General features: G+C 52.1%; 1 protein-coding gene across 12 annotated transcripts in view; it reads left to right on the plus strand.

Moving 5' to 3' along the window:
* Positions 1-378: 378 nt before the first annotated feature.
* Positions 379-14,448, plus strand: part of TNS3 (tensin 3) — a 308,196-nt gene continuing 294,126 nt past the window's right edge. For 3 of the 12 annotated variants that reach the window (XM_063667330.1, XM_063667341.1, XM_054494716.2), the window contains exon 1: positions 606-916. Coding sequence is in view for 2 of the 12 variants with exons in the window: in XM_063667331.1 (XP_063523401.1) it covers positions 495-539 (45 nt within the window). In the remaining 10 variants the exon portion in view is untranslated. Of the gene's footprint in view, positions 540-602; positions 1,117-11,730; positions 11,840-14,448 lie in introns of those variants that run through there. The other 9 variants (XM_063667327.1, XM_063667333.1, XM_063667334.1 and 6 more) reach the window with 7 other exon arrangements.

Consider the following 14,448-nt stretch of genomic DNA (forward strand, 5'->3'; position numbering starts at 1 on the left):
GCTGGCGGGGAGGATGTTTTCCTGGAAAGGACCACAGGACCTCCTCCTCTTGTGACCTCCCTGGAGGAAGAGCACTTCTGATTTCTGCAAAATTTTTCCATTCCCCCGATCTCATAAATGGGGAAACTGAGGCTAAGCGACTGAGTTCAGGGCCATCTGAATTTCAGGGATGGACAGTCAGAATGGACAACCTATAGGCCTTTCCTCTTCTGAGAATCTCTCTGCTCGGGATCGTTTTTCTGGTTTCCCCCGGCTTGCCTAAATTCTGCTCATTTGTCCCGGCGCATTTTAAGAAGTCATGTGACTTCTAAAGACTTCCCTGACCTCCTCCCTTCATTAGCTGGGTCTTTCAGGGGCTTCTACGGCACCCTAGGCTTTCCGGAGCGGCTGTGCTCCTTTATGTATGCGCGACCCCCACTAGGCTGTGAGCTACAGGAGGGAGGGTAGGTCTTGCTCCCGGAGAGCACCTTAAATTACAGGCGCTGAATGAAAGAATGAACTGGTTATGCAGGAACCGGGATCCGAACCCGCCTCCCCAGGTACTCTTAACACCGGCCCGGCGGAACCTGCAAGCCTCCAGACCACTTGGAGCCTGGGCTGCTCAATGGGTCTGATAATTCCAGGTCCTCTCTGCGGCCAGCGAAGGGAGGTCCCAGGGCGCACCTCGGCAGGGCGGGGGGCCCGGGTGAAGGGCGCCTGGAGGCGCGCTGCATTGTTAGGGCGATGAGGCCAGGTGACCCGCCAGGCTCGGAGCGCGGGCGCGGGGGCCGGCCGTGGCGATTGCCCGCGCCGCCTCGAGGGGGCCCTGCCGCGGGCGCCGGCCGCCAGCCAGGAGGACGGGCCCGCCCGCGCGCTACTCGGAGCCCAGCCTCGCTGCGGCCATCGCCCTGCCGGACCGCGCCGCAGGCTACCCCAGGTACTGGGGCCGGGGAAGGAGGAAACGCGGCCACGCGCCGCCGTCCTCTTTGTTTCGGGCCCGGAGCGGGCTTTCGCGCTCCGGGCGCAGGAACGAGGCTTGGGGAGCACGGAGATCTGGACCTGGGGCGCGGAGACGGAATTCGGGGAGCTCGGGGACGGAGTTCGGGGAGCGCGGGGACAGAGTTCGGGGAGCGCGGGGTACGGGAGCTCAGGGCGCGGGGATGGGGTCACGGGAGAACCCAGGTTAGGGAGCGCGGGGACCCGGTTGGGGGCGCACGGGCAAGGGGTTTGGTGCGCGCGGGTACGGGGTTTGGGGCGCGTGGGGGGCCGGGGCTCGGCAGGAGTCCCAGGACAGGGGCTGGGGCGCGGGCCAGCTCCGCCGGAGTCCGGGGACGGGGGCGCTGACTGGCTGGGTTTGGGGGCAGGGCTGGGGCGCAGGACCACTCGAGTGGGACCTGTGGCGCCCGGGCGCCCTGGACTGCCGGCAGAGACCGGAGCAGCTATGTCGCAGTCGCTGTCGGGACTGAGCGGACTTTGCTCTCTAGGACTCCGTCTCGAGACTCGAGGTGGAGAGCGCAGCTAGGGGCTTCAATGGGCAGGCTCAAGACCCTTCTACTTTTTCTAGGCAAGCTCTCCAGTGCGTCTCTTTCCCTTTCCCTTTGGTGGGTGGGAGGCAGGGGGTCTTTACGCGCTTCCTTTTTTTCCCTGAAGGACGGGACCTCGGGGTGGGGGGATATTCTGGGGTGGGGGGTGCTGTCCCAGGCTGGGGGCCAGCTGTGTGGCATGTGCCTCTTGGCACGCGGGAGCTGTCGCTGACAAGCAGGAGGAGGGAGGGTCCCCGGACGTCCCAGAGGTCTCCGTGTCGGTGCTGTGCAGCGGCCTGACATGTGAGTCCCGGGTCCTTTGCATGGAGTGATTTGAGTGTCTGTGGCGGGAAGAGACTCAGGCGTTCCTCAGGCATTCTCCAGACAGTGTCAGCAGGTGACCCGAACTCCAGCGTGGTTGAAAAACTCAAAGCGCCATCAGGGTGTGGGGCCAGCAGAGAGCACTATTGAGGGTGGTCACAACCCCCTGGGAAGCCCCCAGGCTTCCTTGGGGCGCATTCACACACTTTGATCTTCCGGGATGGCTTTCCTCCCATTTTTTTCACTATTTGAATGCATGATCATGGAGGACTCTGAAAATATACTGAAAAGTATGAATGCAGAACTCATTGTATTAATATTGCATATCCCTTCTGAACTAACCAACCCTTTGACATTTTAGATTTTCTTGAGGCTTTGGTCTGTGCATATTAATTTTTTAAAGTGCTTTCATGCTTTCCCTTTTGAATGAGGTTTACTTGTTCTGGTGATTCTGGTTCTTCTCTCTTTGGGGCCTGTGAGGTTATATTTGCAAATCAATCAACAAGTATTAAGAAAGGCTTTTCTGTGCTGAGGCCTTGAGGGCCAGGGAGGGGGTGGGGAGTCGCTTCAGCTGGAGGGTGGAGGGGCAAGGCCATTACCCAGAGATGGAGGTGCACTGGGTCCTGGTGGGGGTGTAGCAGCACAGGGAGTGGGGGTGTGTACACAGGGAGTTGACAGGAGGAACTGGCAGCAAGCCAGACTCCTGACCTTAGGAATAGTAATGGTGACCCCGAAGACAAAGTAACAGGCATGCCGATTGAGTGTTTGCCTGTGCTAAATGCTTTGCATGCATTCATTTCATTTCACCCAAATTACAATCCTTGGAGGGAGTTGGGATTATGATTACCCCATTTTACAGACGAGCAAACTGAGGCAAAAGAAGGCTAAGTAACTTGGCGGAGATGAAATGAAACATGGTGGTAGTGCAGCCTGGGATTCTGGGACAGGACTGTGGGGTCCCAGAGCCCTGCTCCTGGCTGCTGCTGCGCGACTGACTGTCGACTGAATTCTAATGCGTGTCCAGACAGCGATTCCTCAGCTGAGGCTGCCCTACCTATCAGCAGCTCAGCTGAATTATTTCTTTAAAAAACTACCAAGATAGAAAAACTAGTAACCCCAGGGCACTACTTATTCCTGAATGCAAATTGATTGTTTTTTTTTTTTTTTTTTTTTAACAAAGTATCTCTTTGGCACCTAATGTTTTGAAAGCGAGCTGTTTGCAAATGTGACTCTGGAAATAAAGGGCAGGAGAGGGGGTGTCAAAGTATGTTCCTCCACTGCAGGAGGTGTTGCTGAAGGGGATAGCAGAGACCTGAGGAGGAGGCAGTATGGCAAGAACAGTGAGTGGAAGGGCTGACCTACCATTTGGCAGTCACAGCTTATATCTGCTTAGGACTCTACACAAGGACCCATTTTACAGATGAGTCAAATACCAAGTAAATTCCTGAAGTCTGGGAACAGTTAGGGATCTGAATGAGCCCAGTCCTCTGATTCTATGTGCCCCATTCCTTTCCTAAGATCAGCCTGTTGTAAACCACCCCTGTTCAGGGGAAGCCTCTTGTTCCCTCCGTGTGTCCCTGTGTATGAACTTGAGAGGGGGAGGAACTTTCCACCTTCCTGAGGGCAGAAAGCATTGTTTAGATCCCTGCCACTTACTAGGAAGCCAGAGACATTTGCTGAGTGCCTCAGCAGCATGCTTAGAATTGAGGCTTCGAGGCTTCCTCACAGCGGCCCCCATAGATTTCCCAGGGAGGGGCCTCCTGTCTTGCGGGTGGGTCTGGTGGGTTTGCTCCATGCAGCAGGAGCTATCATGGGAAGGGTGGGTCTGGGTGTCTGAAGCTCTCCAGGAGATGAGTTGACCCTGGGACCCCTGGATCCTTCCTGTAGGACCCCAGAAATCATTGGGGAATCAGCTAACGCCTGCAAGCCGTGCCTGGAATGACCTAGAGCCAGTCCTGTCTACTTGGAATCCTCTGCTGCTATCCTTGTTGATCTAGAATGAGGGATGCTGGTTAGTTGGTTAATTAAGTAGGTGGTTGGTTAACTTAGTTACTCTCTTCCTCACAGCAAGAGTATTAAAAATCATCACAACGCGGAACACAGTTCTTTCTTTCTGCCCCCACAATGAAGGGCGTGTTGCGTGGCTTCATCTTCACAGGGATCGTGGCTCACAGTTGTGTCGTTTCCACGCTGCCTCACTGCTTCTAAAATGCTGAGACAAGAAAAATCGCTGCCACCAAAATGCTGCTGAGCAGGGCTAAATTCTCCTAGATTGAGGGTGTTTTGAATCTTAGAGTGTTGAATCCTGATGCAGGCCCGTGTCCTGCTGTGGGGCTTTTCGAGTGCAGCTCGGGCAGGAACAGTGGTTTCCTTGATGTCTATCCGTTTCTCGTAAAAGCAGAAAACTAGACTCTCCAAGTTTCGTGAGCTTTTTGTTTGTACTCTGTGACTCAGGAATGTGTTTGGTGCACATCCATCACTGCAATGTGGGACGTAGAGCTGAGCTCGGGGTCCCTCGGGTGTCTCCATTGTCTGCATGGCGGCATCTCCTGTCCTGCTCAGTGTACTCTAGGAGCACCGTGGCCCTCTAGATACACCTCTAACCACCGCCCCCCCAACCCCCTGCCCCACGCACCTGGCGCAGCTCTACCTGGTATCCCTCACCAGTTGCCTCCTACCCTCGCTGGGAATTGCCTCTGCCAAACAGGAGGGAGGAGGCCAGTGAAAATGAGGGTGACTGAGGATGGGGGCCATCAACTTGGGGATGAAGCACTGCACACAATTTAGGGTCCCTCAGAATGCCTCACTGTGTCAGGGAAGGAGAGGATTCTTACATGCTTCTTTTTTTTCTTTTTTTTTTTTTTGAGATGGAGTCTTGCTGGAGTCCAGGCTGGAGTACATTCGGGCCATCTCAGCTCACTGCAATCTCTACCTCCTAGGTTCAAGCAATTCTGCCTCAGCCTCTCAAGTAGCTGAGATTACAGGCGCATACCACCATGCCCAGCTAATTTTTGTATTTTTAGTAGAGACGGGGTTTCGCCTTGTTGGTCAGGCTGGTCTCCAACTCCCGACCTCAGGTGATCCAACTGCCTCGGCCTCCCAAAGTGTGAGATTACAGGCATGAGCCACTGCGCCCGGCCAATTTTTTTTTTTTTTTTTTTTGAAAGACAGTAGTCTACTACTCTTTTGTCTCCTGGGCAAAACGAATGAAAGATTATGCTGAAGGATTCTATGTCTGTGATCTAGAAAATTCCTTCTGGCAGAGGGAGGTGCTCCCAGAGCTAGGGAAGTGCTCCTCAGAGCCACCCCTCAGGGGAGAGACCTCTCTGTCCCTGTCTCCACCCCAGCGCTGGGTAGGAAGCCCTGGGAGCCCTCTGCAAACAGCCCGCCAGCTCTCAGCCTAATAATGCTGCTAACAAGACCCCCTTCCTTTTACTACTCAAGTACCCAAGCTGGCTTGGGCACTTTCTGTCCCTAGTCTGATAGTTGCTGAACCGTGCACGTATGCCATCCTGATGTTCTCCCTTTTCTGGAAGAGAGCGTTGAGACTTAGCGAGCTCAAGTAACTTGTGTGTGTTGTGAGGATACTGAGCCTTGGATCCGAATCCCGGTCGGTCAGCAATGCTTGGAGTTCTTGCCAAGATGAGGGGTTTGTGCAGTCCCCACCCACAGCTCAGCCCCTGGAGTGGCCAGGCCAAGGCTCAGGAGCTGCGGCGTGCCTGCCGTCTACCTCAGCCAGTGCACCAGCCCCAGCTGCTTCCTCGGACCCCAAGGCTGGGCCTTTCTTTACTCTTCCTTCCTCACTCAGCTCTAATTATGGTTCATGTTAGATTGTCTGCCCTTCCTCTTCCTCTTCTCTTTTGGGGAAAGATAATAGCACTTAATACGCCCTTTGCAGGCCTGGCTTTGTTTCTAAGATATCAGAAGAATCTTTAGGAATCTGTCTTCCAGCTGCCCAAGCGAGCGGCAACCTGTCGGCACCCAGGAAGGATGAACACGGGTGCCCTGCTAATGATTACAAGTGCCACTCCTAGCCAGGCCATGCCCCTGGGGACACCGGGGACACCTCCAGGTGGACTAAAGTGTGTCACCTCCTTTCATTGTGTCTTGGCAGCCACAGTGTGATGTGGCACCTCTTGTGTGTAGAGTTTATGAAACTGCTCCTGAGAAGTAGAGACCAATTCGTTGATGCTTTGAATACACTGGAATACACTCGTGGCGATACTGAAAGAAAGAAAGTCCTCGGGAAGTGTCTGGCCAAGGCCGTTCAGTGCCGTCTGCAGTTGCTTTTCTTTTTACAGGAGAGCCCGGGCTCTGCTCCAGGCCCTGGGATTATTTCTCGCTGGAGGATTCAGGAATCTGCGCTCTCCCCATCACCCTGGAACACAGCTGCAGTGTGTAGCATTTCACTCACTTGGAGCCACACAATAAAAGGCACAGGCCCACATCTGGCTGTGCAGGGCAGGCGGGCAGGCGGGCAGGAGAGTGGGCCCTGGGGCACACTGGGCCATTAGCAGGGGAATCTGTGTCCTGGCCCGTGCACATTCCTCCCTGGAGCACCGGGCTGGCTCTGCAAACAAAGGGGCCTGGTCCTGGCATTCTTCTCCACCTTGTAATCCATCACCTTTCTTAGAGGTGTCCCTGGGCGCCTACCCCTTTCATCACTGGCCATTTGGGAGGTAGATCAAAGGTACGCACAGGAGGCAGTGACATAGGCCAGGCTCTGGCATCCCACAAACCTGGGGCAGAACTGCCCTTTGTCCTGGGAGGTCCTGGGGTTATTGTGACTGTGTTTGTCATTTGTCACCTGCAGCCTGGGGTTGTCGTTCCTCCACAGGTTCGCTCCTCCACAGGTTCCGGAGCTCAGGGGTGGCTTGGGTGGGAGCCACGTGGGGTTTTGTTTCCTCCTTTTGGGCTCCAGGCCCAGTGTACTTTGGTCCTGCCGAATTTCCATTGCCCCAGGGGCCTGAAAATCACCTTGTAGTCCTTCTGGAGAACCACTTCCTCATTCTTGGAGGTGCTAATCTGATCACCTGGGAGGGAGCTGTGTGCTAAGTGGTTGACGCAGGGGAGGCCAGCGTGATAGAGATGAGTTTTTCTCCAAAGATCAAGGACAGGTGTTTCCAGTTTGTCTCCTCTGGAAAGACCTGCAGAGCCGGGTGGACAGGGCTGGAGGAAAGGGGGCCTGTGTCCATGTCTTGGGTATGTGCTAAGGGACACAGGAGGGCTCTATGTGGGTGAAGAATGCATTTCTCTCGTCCTGCACGCAGGAGGGAGGCACATTTTTTATCTGTATTACTCGGAGAGTAGCAGAAGACTCTCAAGTAATGAGCATATTTTTGCTGCTTTTTTTTTTTTTTTTTTAGGCGGAGTCTCACTCTGTCGACCAGGCTGGAGTGCAGTGGTACAATCTCAGCTCACTGCAAGATCCGCCTCCCGGGTTCACGCCATTCTCCTGCCTCAGCCTCCCAAGTAGCTGGGACTACAGGCGCCCGCCACTATGCCTGGGTGCCCGGCTAATTTTTTGTATTTTTAGTAGAGACGGGGTTTCACCATGTTAGCCAGAATGGTCTCGATCTCCTGACCTCGTGATCCGCCCTCCTCGGCCTCCCAAAGTGTTGGGATTACAGGTGTGAGCCACTGCGCCCGGCCGTATCTTTGCTTCTTAATTTGTTTTTTGACTATTTTTCTACAAAATAGTTTTCTTGTAATATGTGCTCATTGTAGACTTGGAAAAGATAGAGGAAATACTAAGGAAAAAGGAAAAAATTCCTTCTAATATCACCTCCACAGTGGTTCCTATTTTAGCCTTCTTGTGTGCCATATGTTTTCTGTGCTTTTTTAATTTACCAAGCTGAGATCATATCATATGTATTATTTTGTATCCTGCATTTTAAAATCAATGTGGCAGTATAAGCATTTCCCAATCCAGAAATAGCTCTGCATAAATATGACTGCTGATGACAGTATAGTACTCCAGTATGTGGATGTACCATGATATTTGGACTTCATTATTTGTTCATTGATCATTTACATCCTGTGTTATGCTTGCACATAGGTCTTTGGGCAGATCGTAGCTAGTCGTGCTCTTGAAAGGATTTCTAGCAGACTCTTTGGCGTCAAAGTATACAAACATCTTTTTTTTTTAAACTTTGGTAAAACATGCATAACATGAACTTTGCCGTTTTAATCATGTTTAACTGCGCAGTTATGCGACATTAAATACCTTCACACTGTTGTGCAGCCATCACCACCCTCCAGCTCCAGAACTCTTTCCATTTTGCAGAACTGAAACTCGGTGTCCCTTAAGCACTAACTCCCCGCGTTTCCCTCCCCCCAGTCCCTGGCAACCACCATTCTACTTTCTGTCCTTATGAAACGGACTACATTGGGTGCCTCATACAAGTGGAATCACACAGTATTTGTATTTTTTGTGATTTGTTTATTTCACTTAGCATACTGTCCTCAAGGTTTCATCCATGTTGTAGCATGTGTCACAATTTCTCTCTTTTTAAGGCTGAATAATACCGTGTGTGTGTATGTGTGTGTGTGTGTGTGTGTGTGTGTGTCTGTATGAATAGCACATTTTGTTTATCCATTCATCTGTTGATACACTTCAGTTACTTCTACCCTTCGGCTGTTGTGGATAATGCTGCTATGGACATGGGTGTATAAGTCCTTGCTTTCCATTTTTTTTGGTGAACACAAGCTTTTTGGAGCTCCTTAGTATATATGGTCAAATTGCAGTTGAGACATAGGGTGCTGGCTGGATTCTCACGGTGTCCACCCGCTGTCCTTAAACATGGCTAGGTTATCACCCCCAGGGTAAAAACCAGGCCTGCAGGAAAAGGAAGAGGGAGACTTCTTACCGAGCTATTTTGACAGATTGTGTAAACTCTGTGATTAATGGGATGAGAAAGCAGGAAGAATGTCTTTCATTTAAAAAAAAAAAAAACAGAGCCTTCGGGGTTGCTTGGTTTTATTTTCAATTAAAAGTGTCTGATTTTGTTTCTGGAGAATGGTTTTAATTTGGATAAATGGTTCAGTCTGGGAACCGCATGCCAGAGCCTATGATCTATGAGTGCAATTACTCAGGGTTTCCTCGGCTGCTTTTCTGAGGGAACAGTCCAGAACGGGGCTCGCTCTGGTTTGGCTCTGTTAAACGTTGATGCAGGCCCTGGGCAGTTGGAGTGAGGCGGTTTTTGTGATCAGTCCTTGAAGTGCAGCCATAATGCCCTCCCCATAATGCCTTCCCCAACTGATGGTGGTTAATTTTTACCCTCTAAGAATGTGTTCACAATTCCAAGTCAGGAATGTCAACAGCAGGCTGTCGTTTCCCCCTCCTTGGAACACATTGGACCAGAATTACTAGCATCTTTTCCAACGTGGGCATTTGCAGAATTGGTGGGATTTGAGGGGTGAAGGAGGAGGCCGACTCATCCTAATGTTTCTCCTCTGGATTACTCGGGGTCCCTGGCCGGGCAGGCCTGCAGGCCCAGAGACGGGGTGGTGGGTTGCTCTATCTGGGGTCAACTGGTGTTTCTTTCCAAGAGGATGCTGGGCTGGGGGAGGTGAGGGACTAAATCCTGGGCGACTTTGAGGAAGGACCCGTCGCAATGGAGGGGCAGCGTGGGCAGAGGCCCTGGGCAGGGCCACCTGCTGTGTTCTGGAGTAGCAAAGGGGATTTGCAGAAGGCAAAGAAGAATACAAAGACACAAGGTAGGGTGTTCCACCCTTTAGGAGAACTGTGGCAAAGCCCTGGACAACTTTCCATGGTGCTTGTAGATTTGAGACCAATGCCCCACCGACCTAGCGGGCTAGTGGGAGGCAGCGTGGAGGGTGATAGGGTGTCCCCAGGGTGGGAGGTGGAGACAGTCTGCACAGAAATTTCCAAGAGCACAGCCCATAAGGGAAGAATAGGCTTGCTGGTGAGGTGGGTGAAGGCATTGCCCTGCTGGTTTGTATCAGGGCGTTGGCTCCTGGGCCCTCAACAAAGGGCATATTAGCATAATGAATAGTTAAGTCACTTGGTTGGGCTCCAGTCCTTGGGGCCGTGGTCTCTTTCCAAGGGAAGGACTGGTGAGTGGGCCCCACCTCTGGAGATCCAGCCTGCATTGGGACCACACGGTTTGAGAAATGTTTTCCCAAGCCTGGGCCACACATGCCTCTTGATTTCTGGGGTAGCCCTGGTGGCAACTCCTCACACATCCCTGTGAGGCCTTGCTTATTTTTCACTGGCAAGGATTCAGGTGTAACCAGATTATTCTGATGAAAAATTTGAGTGAGATGGGTAACCCGCAGCACACAGAGCTGCTATGTGTTGCTCTTTTTTTTTTTTTGAGACGGAGTCTCGTTCTGTCACCCAGGCTGGAGTGCAGTGGCACGATCTCGGCTCACTGCAACCTCCCCCTCCCGGGTTCAAATGATTGTTCTGCCTCAGCCTCCATAGCTGGGACTACAGACGTGTGCCACCACACCCCGCTAATTTTTGTATTTTTAGTAGAGACAGTGTTTCACCATGTGGACCAGGCTAGTCTCGAACTCCTGACCTCAGGCGATCTGCCTGCCTCGGCCTCCCAAAGTGCTGGGATTATAGGCATGAGCCACTGCGCCCGGTCATGTGTTGCTCTTTAACTCCCCACCCCCACCTCCATTAAATAGGAATAATCCAAAACATAGGTCATGGAGAGCATACTGTGCTTTTAAGGCATTTTGCTTGTTATTAGTAGAGATAATGCGACAACTGGAATGGTGTTCATTCACTTTTTAAAGGCTCACTCTTCTCACAGGATAACAGAACACACGATCATTCATTTTCCTCTTCCCACGAAGGTGTTTGCAGCAGTGGGCGTGAGAAGCATAGTGTGTGTGTGACTACCATGCCAATGGTTCTCCCAAACCTGGATCCCGACCTAGGCATTGCCAGTCTCTGGGTGTCACCCTCCCATTTATGAGTGTAGTGACTTCTCAGAACGCCCTGGAGGGATGGCCTTACTCCAAATGGTCCCTCGGCTGCCGGGCTATTTGTGAGTAAAAGATGTTTGTCAGTGCTGCTTCTTTTAGAACATGCCCACTCCACATCAGCTACAGCTTGTCGGGTGTCTGGTTGTCTGTGCGGAGCCCATGGGGAGGTCTGTGCAGACTCACACCTAGCAGTGAGGTGGCCCCTCTGCGTGGTCATGCCCTGCGGAGTTGCATTCCTCTCCCTGATGGCTGGCTGCCAGGAACTGTGGGCCCCAGCAAGAGGGGTGGGAGGTGCTGTGGCTCCTGCCAGGATAGCTCTTCACAGACTGGGTTAGTTCTTCCGAAGCATAGTTCCCTGGGACACCACGCACGGGGCAAGCACAGCTGTGTGGCCAGCGGCATGCTGACAGGGCTAGACACGCACTGGGCCGCTTAATGCCGACCTTGGCCTGTGAGTCTGTGACCAGGACTCTTGGTGAGCGGCCAGCTGGGGGCTGTTGGTGCTGAGTTCAGCTTTGTAGCCAAAAATGTTCCAGCTGATTTCCAGACAGACCTGGCTTCCGTTTTCAATGCCAAGATGAGCTGGGCGAATGAGCGGGAGCTGACAGAGACTTTTGGCCGACTGTGATTGCTATTGTCCGGAGTCCCCTTGACCCCCTGGAGGTACTGCCTCTCCTTTCATTTGTACACACCGTTTTTCTGCACGGTTCCGCCTCTTGTCAGCTCTGTGAGCTCTGGGGACACCAGCTTTTCTGTTTCCCATACTGCCAGATGGCTTTGAGCAAACAAGAGGAAGGCCCCAGCGTGGGTGCAGCCTGTGGCTGCGTTGTCCTGCCTGTTTACCCTGGGGGTGAAGCGGAAAGGGAGCAGGCTTTGCAGGAACCCAGGTGGCACCCCTTCTCGTCCCTGCCACTTCTTCTCTTTGTGGCCCTGGAATGGTCCCCAAACTTCTCTGAAGTGGTGCTGAAAACTGTGTTGATAGTACGGACCTCACTGAGCTGTTAGGAATAGCTGTCGACAGTGTACCCGTGGTTCTCTCCAGTGGAAACCAGGTTAGCCTTCAATTCCTTTTCTTTCATCTGTGGTTGGTCACCCTTTTGAGAGCTCTAACCCCAAAAGAAGTGTTTTTCAGATTGGCCCAAGTTCCTCCATGTTGGGCCCTCCAAGACAGACTGACTGAGAAGGGAGTGGAGCTGTGGGCCTCCTGAGCCCTTCCCAGGCCATGTCCCCTCCAGATTGGTCCGGGTGGGACTCTGACCACCAGAGGCCCGGCCCCCTGTTCTGAGGCCCAGTTAGCTGTGGCCTTCATCTGCTCACATTCTGTGGGATTGGGTTGTGTAATTTTTGTTGTATCTCTCTGTCCTCATTAAATCTGAATTCCTCCAAGGACAAGAAGGCTGCTGCTGCTTAAAAAAAAAAAACAGAAAGAAAAAAAATGATAAGAGCTTTAGAAGGAGCTTAGAGTTAGCTACGTGTACTTGCCAAGGTGTAACATCACTCAGAGCCTCCATTCCATCCTCTGGACAGCCAGGGGCTGGCCTCCCAATCCGGTGCCCGCTGGGCACGCTTCACTCTGGGAGGGGACAGTTGCACATCTAGATGAAAACATTCTAGAAGTGATTGCTTACGAGGAGAGAGGGAAATGCTGGCACATTTTCCCAGGGTTTTGTTCATGTTTTTATTAGGGCCACAACTTTCGTTCTTGGAGTTTTGCTTTGTAAATTATTCCTTTAACTTGCAGAAGAGAACCATTTATAACTCATCTTGCAGACTTGAGAATCTAGCCTACTGATATTTCCTTGGAAAATAGCCACATTGCAAGTTGTTGTGTTATTGAAAGTTGATGACAAATGTCCCCAGGAGTTCATGCAGGTTTCCTGAGAAGAGTTGCACCTACGGAGCTGTGACTTCAGCAGAAAAGAATATTCTTTCTGGACAGAGTTTGTTGTGGGGTTTGCTTCCTTCAAATCTGTACTGCCAAATAGCAAGAATCATTTCCTTTTTCTTCCTCGCAAAATGGATTCCAGTCTTGATGCAGAGCCACGAGCACTGTGTAATCCCTTGTGTAATATTTATTTATTTATTTTTTTCTTTTTGTTGAGATGGAGTCTCGCTCTTGTCACCCAGGCTGGAGTGCAATGGAGTGATCTTGGCTCACTGCAACCTCCGACTCCCAGGTTCAAGTGATTCTCCTGCCTCAGCCTCCCAAGTAGTTGGGATTATAGGCACCTGCCACCACGCCCGGCTAATTTTTGTATTTTTAGTAGAGGGGGGGTTTCACCATGTTGGCCAGGCTGGTCTGGAACTCTTGACCTCAGGTGATCCGCCTGCCTTGGCCTACCAAAGTGCTGGGATTACAGGTGTGAGCCACCGCGCCCGGCCTATTCTTTTTATTGAGACACAGTCTTGCTCTGTCACCCAGGCTGGAGTGCAGTGGCACGATCTTGGCTCACTGCAGCCTCCACCTACCGTGTTCAAGTGATTCTCCTGCCTCAGCCTCCCAAGTAGCTGGGATTACAGATGACCATCACCACGCCCAGCTAATTTTTGTATTTTTAGTAGAGACGAGGTTTCCCCATGTTGGCCAAGCTGGTCTCGAACTCATGACCTCAGGTGATCCACCCACCTTGGCCTCCCAAAGTTTTAGGATTACAGACGTGAGCCACCACACCCCGTCCCTGTGTAATATGTATGTATGTATGTTTGTGATGGAATCTCACTCTGTTGCCCAGGCTGGAGTGCAGTGGCACCATCTTGGCTCACTGGAACCTCCACCTCCCTGGTTCAAGCAATTCTCCTGCCTCAGCCTCTCGAGTAGCTGGGATTACAGGCGCCCATCACCACACCTGGCTAATTTTTTTAATTTTTAGTAGAGACGGGATTTCATCATGTTGGCCAGGCTGGTCTGGAACTCCTGACCCCAGGTGATCCACCCTCCTCGGCCTCCCAAAGTGCTTGGATTACAGACATGAGCCACTGCGCCTGGACCCTTGTGTAATTTAAATGCAGCTTTTGTTCTTATAAAGATGTCGGGCATCCAGCAGACTTGTCCTGGGAAGATGTCTCCTCTCCCGCTTTTTGCTTTGTGCTGAGACCCCCAGATCGTGTTCACAAATACTGCTTCGGGGACTGAGTGCACGTAAGACACTAGCCAAATTTTGGAGAGATGTTTGGGTTCATATAATACATAGGCTTCGTGCCTGAAGCACATCAGTTCTCAGATGAGCAACTGCTCAGATCCCTGCCTGGAGGAGGAGTGGGTGTGGTGATGGCAGCCATGCTGTGAATACTGTGGGCTTTGTTCACAGCCACAGTGAGGAGGAGATAGTGTGTCCCGCTACAAGTTATCGCTCTATCAGCAGATCCATCTGTCCTTCCTCAAAGAGGCTGCGGCCCACTTCAGGGCCATTGTGTCAAACAGTTGGCATTTGGCCTTGGCCCTGGGTAAAACACATGGCAGGGTATCACGTGGATGCCACTCACGACTCCCCCACATCTGCCGGGGTTTCCATAACGCACTGTTGTGTTTGCAGCTGCACAGATGCGATATGGCACAGCAGCCGCTCATAGACCTCAGGCTTGTTGCCATGCATAGAAGGTGCACACCGCAGAGTGGAGGCTGCAGGCAGGGAAGTAGCTGGCATGAATTATTGACTGTGTG

This window comes from Pongo pygmaeus, chromosome 6 (genome assembly GCF_028885625.2).
Source record: "Pongo pygmaeus isolate AG05252 chromosome 6, NHGRI_mPonPyg2-v2.0_pri, whole genome shotgun sequence".
NCBI lineage: Eukaryota > Metazoa > Chordata > Mammalia > Primates > Hominidae > Pongo > Pongo pygmaeus.